The 12,092-nt window shown below is 42.9% G+C and overlaps 1 protein-coding gene across 1 annotated transcript in view; it reads left to right on the top strand.

Annotated features, from left to right (window-relative positions):
• The first annotated feature begins 407 nt into the window (after positions 1 to 407).
• tmem185 (transmembrane protein 185) overlaps positions 408 to 12,092 on the top strand; it is a 22,047-nt gene continuing 10,362 nt past the window's right edge. The window contains exons 1-4 of the mRNA XM_083639773.1: positions 408 to 585; positions 6,791 to 6,967; positions 8,246 to 8,453; positions 11,803 to 11,886. Of these exons, the coding sequence (XP_083495899.1) occupies positions 548 to 585; positions 6,791 to 6,967; positions 8,246 to 8,453; positions 11,803 to 11,886 (507 nt within the window). The 5' untranslated portion in view covers positions 408 to 547. The remainder of the gene's footprint in view (positions 586 to 6,790; positions 6,968 to 8,245; positions 8,454 to 11,802; positions 11,887 to 12,092) is intronic.

Consider the following 12,092-nt stretch of genomic DNA (forward strand, 5'->3'; position numbering starts at 1 on the left):
AGGAAGAGGGTGTGTGTGTGTGTGAAGTGATGTCACTCAACTAGAAATTATGTCACACAATTGCTCGACTGTGATGTCATCAGCCACTTGTGATGTCACCAGTGATGTCACTCGAGCAATTGTCTTCTTCTTAGTTAAAATTGCTTAAGTGTCTGTAGGCTATGTCTGCACCGCTTACTTCAGCACCTGGGTGTAATTTTTATATGTATTACATGAATATGGTACATATAAAGTAACGGAATGTTATTGACTTTAAAAATACATACAGTAAGTTTTAGGCCTCCAGGCAGCTGGCTATGCGATCTCTGATCTCAACTCGTAAAGTTACTATTTCCGACAGCACGGGAAGGCAGCAGTGCAGTGACGTTCTTCCGCTGTCTCCCGTTATCGCTGCTAGCCAAAACAAAACAAACTGGCTAGTCACTAGAGACCCTGCAAAGGGACACAAACTACTACGAATGAATCCCCGCTTCATAGGATGTCGGCTAGTTGGTGAATCAACAACACAACTACAGTGCAAACTAGCCAATTAGCTTTCTTTTCCACCATGAATTTGAGAGGACTCTTTCAGGATTTCAATCCCAGGTAACTATAAGTAGGAGCTAGCGCTTAAGCTAACTAGCTAGCTAGCTTTGCATAACATGACAATGTAACAATATGTTGTACAGCCAGACTTGCCCGAGTGATAACAGTCACAAAGCTCTATACAGACAATTTTAAGGTTGCTGCTCAGATCGTGTTAGCTAACTCGTTGGATATAACGATATTTCTGTACCAAGTAGCGCTGTGTTTGTGCAGGCCTGGCTAACCTGAAGTGACGTTGGTGTTTGCAAACTACGTTAAAACACAACGTAACGTGGAGATTAGTTATTTAATTCCTTTGGGGATTGATCTATTCCTTCCATTCCAACCCAAGTTCCATTCATCTCATCTCCACGTTGTGAAATTCTGCTTCCTGGTCTTATGTTTATTATTTACACCCACGTCACACACACCTTGAATGACATCTACATTCTGTGTCTAACGCAGTTTTTTTTTCAAAGTCTGAGACTGTGGGCCTCCCTCCTCCAGACAAAGTTGGGAGAAAAATACCCCTTCCCCCCGCTCAATTCCTGGATGCCTATGGGATCATGATTATGCTATTTCATCCCATAGACAGTAACTCAACAATTGAGCCAAGATAGCCTGATATTGCTGTTTGACATAGTTCAGACTACATCAAATACAGAAAATATTCTGTCTGAAGGCTTTTTTTTTTATCTTTATTTATACAGGGGAAGTCTCACTGAGAGCAATGCTCTCTTTTTCAGGAGCGCCCTGTTCACATTCAAACACACATTCACACCTGGAAGTTGACCAGTACAACCACAGTCTGATCTGCTGCCCACTGAGCAGCTCCACTGGAGCGGTTGGGGTTAAGGGCCTTGTCAAGTGGTGGTAATGAGGCAAGCGCTGCCTTTTCATTTTCCCCACCCAGATTTATCCTGCCAGTCCTGGGGATTGAACCGATGACCTTCCGGTCACAAGCTCGCTTCTCTAAACATTGGGCCACCACTGCCCCTATTAGTGCCAGAGATGGGGACTTGGACTTGAGACTGGACTTGAGTCGCAATTAAGTCACACACACAGTGACTTGAGACTTGACTTGAGACTTGAAGGTTTAGGACCTGTGAACAATCTTTATTTTTCTTTATTTTATTTTTTGGGTGTGTTAACATGAAGGAAATGTCTACTAATGTAATCTCTAATCATTGCTGCTACTGTATTCTAATAGATAAGGAGTGAACTGAAGATAATACAGTACATGCTTTGAATTCCTTAGTTTTAGCTATGCAGTGTTCTAAGCAGACTGGATGGCATGCAGCTGATGATGGAACGCCCATCCATAGGGACTTGAGACTTGACTTGGACTTGCCCCTCAAAGACTTGAGACTTGACTTGGACCTGCCCCTCAAAGACTTGAGACTTGACTTGGACTTGCAAAAATGACTTGTGAGCATCTCTGAGTAGTGCCCATTTATTAGTTTCTGACTCTCGGTAAGTGGAAAAAATTCTCCAAAACTATTATATCTCTGAACTATTTCTTTAACCAAATCACACACATTTAGGCTATTCTATATGATCTCCCTTTGATAACTAATGTAATATTTTTCCACTTCCATTCACTGAGCCTCCCCAGAAACTGCTTGGAGATCCCCAGGGGAGGCCCGCCTCTCACTTTGAAAACCTCTGGTCTAACGTATCAACTAACTTGCTCTTTTATGCAGCAGTCCCACTCATTCTACTGATTCTGCTATTCACTCTTTTTCAATTTCAAGAGTTGTTATAAGCTGCTATTAGGGCTGGGCGATATGACCAAAATCTCATATATAGGTATAGGTAATTTCATATCCCGATGCCGATATATATCACGATATAGGATATTTTCTGTAAATTCAATTTATACTTTATATAAAATGACCACATGGCCATTTATTTATGTAGCAGTTAAACCAGTTAAAATGTTGTCAAACCTCACAAAGGATACCTGCATTCAGAATACAGATACGCATGGCTATTCTTTACAACACAAATAATAATAATTAGTTGCAGGGCAGTAGAATGAAACACAAACTGAACCACACCACCAGTTCGATTTTCAAAGATTATGGTACATTAGAGCAAAACGGGTAGAATAAAAGTTATTTAGCCTATAGTTCAGTCCAGTTCTCTCAGTTCGTTTATAAAGGAACAAAAATGCTCCACTTCGGGATTTCCATGTTACCAGTTCAGTTCACTCAACAAAAGTACCGTACTCTACTCTGGGATTTCACCGTTATCCAACCAACACAACTCACCCAGAGAAAGCTAAAAGCTAAAGCTAACGATAGACATTTTGTTGTCAGCTCTCAAGGGATTTCCTTGAGATGATGAGAGGATGGGAGGAGATGTTTTGCCAGGTTTAACGTTAGGAGGACACACGCAAATATGGATCAAACGCGGACTTAACACAGCGCAAATGCCTGGGTAGACTAGGGATGTCACGATACCAAAATTATGAGTTCGATACCGATACCTGCCTAAGTATCTCGATACCGATACTGAAACGATACCACGGCAAAAACTTAAAACATCAGGAAAAATTGTTGAATGTAATAATAATCATAACATATTAAATTTTTCAGTTTGATATCATTGTCATTTTTAAATCTAATTGACTAAATTTTAAATTTGACTAAATAGAAAAGGAGAAATGTGCTCAGTAGAGTGCAGAACTCTGCCAAGGTGTATTGATTCATTTCATTTTGTGTTCGGTCTACTTTAGTGCACGTCAACAACTGTAGTGTGCTCAGTGCTGTATGTGTAGTTTGTAGTGTGCTCAGTGCTATATGTGGACTAATAATCATGGCCTTGAGCTTCATCAACATTAAGTGCCAGATTTACAGTTAATGTCATTGATGTTTATTATTTGCATGCACAATAAATAGGCTATTGAAATATAGTAGGGGTGGGGAAAAAAATCGATTCACCTAAGTATCGCGATTTTTAATGTCACGATTTTTTGAATCAATCTTTTATTCCAGAATCGATAATCGCAACAATTTTTTTTTTGTTTTTTTTTGTTTTTTTTGGGGTGCTTGCAGTAGGCCAGATGCCGCCTACTGGTTTACTAGTGGTTTTATTACTTTATTAGTTAGTCTGAAGTAATAATTACACTTCAGGGTTAAAGTGGGTGCATCTCATTGTAAAATTGGACTTCAAACGGCCCAAATCTGGCTTCAAACGGCCCAAATTGGGCTTCAAACGGCCCAAATTTCACACGCGTCGGCCCATATCTGGCCTGCTTGGTATCTAATGCCCGGCCTGAATTATGATCCCAGTCCGCCCCTGTTTTTAACTATATCGCCCAGCCCTACTCATGATATAATATACAGTCTCTAGTAGGGATGTCCCGATCCGATCACGTGATCGGAGATCGGGGCCGATCACGTGATTTTTAGAAGATCGGAATCGGGGGGAAAAGATCGGGAGTAAAAAAAAAAAAAAAAAAAAAAATTTTTTTTTTTTTTTATTCAACAAACATGACCATGTTCACGTCTTAAACTCATCCTGAGGCCTTAGTTTTGGTTTTAAATTACATATCATCATTCATTTATTTAGTGTCGCACAGAGCAGAAGAATTTACCAAAACAAACGCATTTCCTGATTTACATTGTTATTGCACTATTCTGCACATCATTTGTTTTAGTTTACATGGTTATTTTGTGGTGCACCACTGATAAGCTTTATTTTATTTTGTTTTAAATTTTGAATCCATGTTGGATATAATGAATATACTGTTAAATAAAAAAGCCATATCCATGTTGGATATAATGGATAGTTAGTTGGATACTGTTAAATAAAAAAACAATCTTAAGGGTCAACTTGATTGCAGTTTTTTCTTTTCTTTTTTCTTAATGCATTGCCGAAAGATCGGATCGGGAAAAATCGGTATCGGCAGATACTCAAAATCACATGATCGGGATCGGATCGGGAGCAAAAAAAATGTGATCGGGACATCCCTAGTCTCTAGTGTATGATTCAACTTTTCCCATGTTCTAATCTAGTGTAAAAAAGCAAACAAACTGAAAAAAGAAAAGAAAAAAAAAAATCAAAAATCGCTATAAATCGTAATATCGAATCGCAATAATCATAGAATCGCAATACTTAAGAATCGCAATATAAATCGAATCGGCACCCAAGAATCGTGATAGTATCGAATCGGGAGATAAGTGAATCGCCACAGCCCTAAAATATAGGCTATGTGGCAGTGGTTTATTGTGTCGTGTAGTACATGTAGGTGTGTTTTTGACAATGAATTACTGTAACATTAACGCTTGGATTATTGTAGATATTAGTATGGGGGACATCAGATTGCTGCATGCCATGTAAGGGCTTTATTGACACTCTATGGCAGGGGTGTCAGACTCATATTAGGTAGAGGGCCGGATTTGTTCAACTGAGACCTCATGGGGGCCGGATTTTTTTTTTTACTAAAATCAATTCGACTCATTTACCCATTTACTTCACAAAAGAAATACTGCTCTTTTCATTTCTCTTGAAACTGCCTGCATTCCGTGTCAACCTTTCTCTTTTTCGACAGCATCTTGTTCAGGGGCGGACTGGGATCATAATTCAGGCCGGGCATTAGATACCAAGCAGGCCAGGCCGATACGGGCCGACGCGCGTGCCGGCGTCCGAAAAATTTGGGCCGTTTAAAGCTCAATTTGGGCCGTTTGAAGCCAGATTTGGGCCGTTTGAAGCCCAATTTGGGTCGTTTAAAGCCAGATTTGGGCCGTTTGAAGCCCGATTTGGGCCGTTTGAAGCCCAATTTGGGCCAAGTCCAATTTTACAATGAGATGCACCCACTTTAACCCTGAATAAAGTAATAAAACCACTAGTAAACCAGTAGGCGGCGCCTGGCCTGCTGTTCAGTGAGTGGCCTGACTGCGGGCACAATTTTTTTTTTTTTTTGCAGGCCAGGCCAGGCCAGGCCACCGGGCATTTGCCCGACGTGCCCGATTAAACAGTCTGCGCCTGATCTTGTTGATTCTTTTGTTTTTTGGTAGGTAGCTGAATGCGCGATTCAATTCCAGCGTGGCATCATGGCGGCTTTGTTTACACCTGATGACCTACTGACATACTTCCTTGTAGTGCAGGTTAATTAACTTATGAATGAACTCTTAGCTTGCTTATTAGCCACACGTAGTTCATGATAATGGGGTGCGAATTTAATAATAATAATAATAATAATAATAATAATTATTTTTTAATATTCCAAAACATCTCGCGGGCCGGATGAAACCTGCCCGCGGGCCGGATCCGGCCCGCGGGCCGTATCTCTGACATCCCTGCTCTATGGCCTTGATTTAATTATTTGGTACATATTTGAGTCAGGGCCATGGTGTTATTGGGGCTTTTGCATTGAGTTAATGACCGCGGTACTATTCTAGTACCGGTATACCGTGCATCCCTAGGGTAGACTAGGCGGATGGAGTAGACGTAACATATCCCTGCTCTTTAGCCTACTCACCGGCTGATTTGTGCCACTTATAAAGGGACGCAAGGGGCTTGTTGACACAGAGTCTGGTGCGTGTGTGGACTGTGGACATGAGTTAAAAAGAAAACAATGAAGAAAGCACAGCGTCATCCAAATGACGGACAATATTGCCGTAAAGAGTGTGATTTGCAACACAACGATATAAACGATAGAGCAGGGATACTCCACTTGCTTTGCCCGAGGGCCACTTTTGCAAAATGACAGGAGGCCAGGCGCCAGTTAATAAACAAACATTAATATCATTTTTTCTGTAGCGGATTGTAGGTGTTTGGGGTGTCAGCTTGAGTTTAGTCTTGCACCTGTTGTGCACACAGGAAAGTTAGTTAGGTTAAGTTAGTTAAGTACATAATTGTAAGTGCCTGGGAGCAGATGGCCATATTTGACCACTTAGCTGGAGCTTAGTCAAACTTGATTTAACATTAGTTTTCATTGTGAATTAGAAAATGGTCGGGGGGCCACTCTCCACCCTATCGCGGGCCGCATCTGGCCCCCCCGGGCCGCAAGTTGAGTATCACTGCGATAGAGCATCATATGAGACGAAATACATTTTCTATCGTCCAGACGAAATATATCGTCATATCGCCCCCAGCCCTTGCTGCTATCAAAAGTCAAGACAAAACAATATCACACACAGTGCTACATAGGGACAATCTCCCATCGCTCTCAGTTGATCATGTACTCCTGTATATCTTCCCTCTGTCCTCATTGCAGTAAGTTCCTGATCTACTCGTGCCTGTTGCTCTTCTCTGTGTTGCTGTCCCTGAGGCTGGATGGGGTCATCCAGTGGAGCTACTGGGCTGTGTTCACCCCGATATGGCTGTGGAAGCTGCTGGTCATCATTGGGGCCTCGGTGGGCACTGGGGTCTGGGCACACAACCCACAGTACAGGTAGACACACATGCACTAACAAACACTGGCAGGGTTAGAACCCACAGTACAGGTAGACACACATGCACTAACAAACACTGGCAGGGTTAGAACCCACAGTACAGGTAGACACACAGGCACTAACAAACACTGGCAGGGTTAGAACCCACAGTACAGGTAGACACACATGCACTAACAAACACTGGCAGGGTTAGAACCCACAGTACAGGTAGACACACATGCACTAACAAACACTGGCAGGGTTAGAACCCACAGTACAGGTAGACACACATGCACTAAAACTGGCAGGGTTAGAACCCACAGTACAGGTAGACACACAGGCACTAACAAACGCTGGCAGGGTTAGAACCCACAGTACAGGTAGACACACAGGCACTAACAAACACTGGCAGGGTTAGAACCCACAGTACAGGTAGATACACATGCACTAACAAACACTGGCATGGTTAGAACCCACAGTACAGGTAGACACACATGCACTAACAAACACTGGCAGGGTTAGAACCCACAGTACAGGTAGACACACATGCACTAACAAACACTGGCAGGGTTAGAGGTCTGTTCCCACAGGGGCCACCCCTGCTACAAATGTACGCACGGGAATCACCCCCCCCCCCCCCCCACAAGTTGTGCCTTTTTTAATTTTATACACAACATAGTTGTTTGTTTCAAATAAAATGTCGATAAATTAACTTTTTAACACCTGGCTGACCGTCATATCTGGTGAGATAATAATATGTGAGAGCCCTTGGAATGAAATAATATTCCTCCTCTAGGCAGCAACACACACCAAGAAGTGTTTATCTTAATACTAGGTATCGAAAAACGATACGTACAGGTAGGCCTTTTATTAAAACAATAAACTATTGAAAAGCTTTTGGATGTCCGATTCTTAGAATGTAATCTCAATCATCTGCTGGGGACGGGCATTTTATTTGAGAATCATCCATTAAATGTGGTGTGATTATATTTAGAGGAAAATATTGCACCCGTGTTACAAGTCATGCATTCTTACGAAGCATCAAAACAATATTGATCTGAAAGATATCAAATTGGGCCGATGTTGCAGACAGTACCCAAGTTATGGAAAAATCTGGAAAATATTGTTGTTCTAAAATGTATATGAGAATATGTATTATGGTAGGAATCTTCAATGACGCTGTACCAAGCCCATTTTCTGTGTGCGTGCGCGTGTGTGTGTGTTTGTGTGTGTGTGTGTGTGTGTGTGTCTGCGTGCGTGCGTGCGTGCGCGCGAATCCTGTGCGAATCCTGTGCTAGGGCGGAAGGGGAGACGTGCGTGGAGTTCAAGGCCATGCTGATCGCAGTGGGGCTGCACGTCTTGCTGCTGATGTTCGAGGTGCTGGTGTGCGACCGCGTGGCCCGGGGGAACTACTTCTGGCTGCTGGTCTTCATGCCGCTCTTCTTCGTGTCGCCCGTCTCTGTGGCGGCCTGCGTCTGGGGCTTCAGGCACGACCGCTCCCTCGAGGTAAACGCTCTGACGTGCGCGTGCACAGCATCGATCACATTAGCCCCGGCTGCTAAAGTGTGGCTGCGGATGGTCAGATATAACACTTTCACACCAACAACCAGGGGGGGGGCAGGGTTACTTGACCCGTGTCCAAGCCTCCTTTTGTCAGTTCACACCAAGTCAGTGAACATATAACCCTACACCACACATTAATAGAATAAATACAAGGATGTAAAGTAACTTACATTTAATTAGTCTTAAATTCATAGCTCACAGTAAAAATAAATAATCATAAAATAAACATACAAAATGTACAAAAGATGTGATCAAAAGTCAACATCTAAAATTTACATCACAAAAAAATATCAAGTTCATTGTGAACTCGTCGCAAAATGAAAAAGGTATGTTGTTTTTGGCCACTAGCATGGCCATTTTCACCTGTGCCTTTCTGACCTGATCAGCCTCCGACACAGCTCTCATGAGGAGCGTGCCTGTGTTAGCAGTTCCCCTCTGTGCTTCCACGGCTTGTTTGTGTTTGGCATGGTTAGCATTTCCCCACCATGTTCTACGCTATAGTCGTCCCGACATAGCTTGCAAAACACATGGTGTTTGGTGATGTGGCTAGCAGTTAGAAACGGGAAGGTCTCCCACCAACTGGATGGAAATTTGGACGCCTATTTCTTCCTCTTGCGACCCGTTTCATCCATTTTTAGTGGCAAAGCGAGCACAGCCCATTGAGCGCTTTGACGAGTGATGCAAGGCACATCAGACAGGGTCGTTTGGTTGGGTTGCCAGGTACCACGACACATATCCTCCAGTCTGGACATATAGAAGATTCAAGAGATTCAAGATTTTTATTGTCACTCTGTGGTACAAGTATCACGTGTGAAATTCTTGTGCTGTGGACTCCGTTTACAACATAGTACAAATATAACAGGGCATATGAGTGCAAAAACAACAAGAGACACAACAAGCAATAAGGCAGTAGAGTGATAAGACAAGTCAGAGACAGTGGCATATTCACTGCACATAGGTGCACATGTCATGTGCATACTTTAGACGTGCTTAAACTGAAGCTTAGAACATTTGAGTTGTATCACTACGAAATCAGGAGATTAGCGTGAGGAATTACCAATCAGGAGCACAGCGGGAGAAAGGGTTAAAAATAGGGAGACTCCTGCGTAAATCTGGAGCGTTGGCACTAGGTATGGTTAATCGCTGCTCATGACAATTCAGATATGATCCGGTTCACAACCAGGGAGAGATGCATAACAATTAGCATAGGGTATTTGCATAACGAATAGCAATCCGGGTGGTGCCAGTCACCTGAGATGAACCGTTGAGCGTCCCTGGTCCCGGGTTGCCCAACCCGGCTTGGCGAGACCCGGGTTAACCATTTCATAATGCAAAATCAACCTGGGAAGAACCCTGCTTGTGGACCCTAAGGGGTAATACTCATTTCCTTACCCTTGATGTAAGAAAATGAGGTACATACTGGGACTGAGGTGGGAAATAACACTAGCCAGTAGCCACAAGACAGTGGCTCTTAAATCTTGGCTGTAGCCAATGTAGATAGGTTTCTGCATTGTTTGTCCTGGATGGGGAAATTCAGTTCGTAGTACCGCAGCAACAACATTGGGACACAGAAAACAACATATCAGAACCCTCTAATACAGCTACTAAAGAAAGAAATACGAACGCTATGCTTGTTCCTCATAATCATCCAACGGATAGACATATGAACATATGACACACTAATCATAATGAACTGAAGCAGTACACATTCTATATAGGGCTGTGAATCTTCACTGGCCTCACGATTCGATTACGATTCAGAGGGCTACGATTCGATTACGATTATCGATGCATCTCGATGCATCTTAAATCGATGCATCACTTTTTTTCCCCAATACATGATATATTTTTTCTCACTTTCTTTTTTCTCACTGTGTGGCTACTTTTAAAATAAAAGTGCATTTGGAATTGCATTATATTACGATCCATAATTAACTCATTGAGTGCCAAGGACGGACATGTTCGTCATTTCAATTAGTAACGTAGAGTGCCAAGGACGGACATGTTCGTCAATTGCGTTTTTTGACGGTGGGGCGTCGATCAAAGCCTTCTGCCTCTGATGTACAAATATTATAGCTATTGGATGTGTCTAACCTATTTTACAGAACCCTTAGGTGGCGACAGTGCTCTCCACATAACAGAAAGGCAAGGAAAAAACAAAGAAGAAGTCGTTATGGAAACGGAAATCGCATCGCATCCGTATGCATCGATTTGCTGAAGCACGTTACTGCAGCTGTGCCTGCAGCAGCCAATCTGCTCCCACAATTGAGCCGCTCCGTGTCGGTTGCGACAGCAAATCCGCACATCCACACCGTGGAGTTGTTATTATTCCCAACTGGAAGCATCGTTGCCGGTGACAAACACACGCGGAACGCTGTAAAAAAGCAGGATGTCTAGCACCCTTCACTGTGCGCACAGCAAACTCAGCAGAGAGCCACCACAGACAGGAGGAGGAGTGTGCAGTTGAGGCGAGGCGGGGCGGGGCGGGGGGGGGGGGGGGGAGGGGGCACGCAGAGCAGCACACACACAACACCCAGACAGACCCAGGCAGCAGGACAGGATTGACAAACGCAAGCCAGAATATCCGATGCCCACCAGATGACTCAGTGAATGTGCTTGAAATGCTGCATTTCACAAAAGGCGGAATAACTCAGCTTCTAATTTGAAAAGTGTCTTTTTGCTCAAAACAGCCTATCTTCTCCGGCTCATAACTAAAGAACGGAAAATGGGATCAATAAACTTTTTTTTGCAGATGATAGAATAGAGTCTCATCGTTCTTTGTGCGTGTTCAGTGTTTACATAGTAATATCACACAATATTCTGTGGGCCTCGAGAAATCACTGAAAACGCTCTGAAACTCTGGCACTGGGAGCATCCGTTCTCCAAAAGTGGCTGGCACTCAATGAGTTAAAATAAACAAATGCATGTACTTCCATTATATTTTATTCGATTGTTTAAATTTTTTTTTATTTTTTTTTATAATAGATTTTTGACATTTGTGAATCGATGCAGAATCGTGCATGTCCGCATCGCGATGCATCTTATAATCGATTATTTTTGACACCCCTAATTCTATACCATCCTCCATATACAAAACATACATTAAGAAACAATAGAAGGAAAGAAGGGTATTATACATATCCAGAAATGGATATAAGCAAATGAAGGGCTTTGTTGCAAAATGAGAACATGAACATTTGGGTGCAAACATGGACCAAAACTTCTATTATTGTATCATATTACTATATTGCTGAACTTTGCTCTCCTTCACCTTCTCCCTCTCTCTCCTCAGCTGGAGGTGCTGTGTTCAGTCAACATCCTCCAGTTCATCTTCATCGCTCTGAGGCTGGACAGGATCATCCACTGGCCTTGGCTGGTGAGACACGCACACACGCACGCACACACACACACACACACACACACACACCACACACACACACACACACACACACACACACACACACACACACACCACACACACACACACACACACATTTCTGACTCGGACTTGGAATCGAGCATTCATGCGTTGGGACTCGGAAGTTGGAGACGAGGACTGGCTTTTTGGTTTGTTTAAGTCTT

The sequence above is a fragment of the Poromitra crassiceps genome (assembly GCF_964638095.1).
Source record: "Poromitra crassiceps genome assembly, chromosome: 7".
NCBI lineage: Eukaryota > Metazoa > Chordata > Actinopteri > Beryciformes > Melamphaidae > Poromitra > Poromitra crassiceps.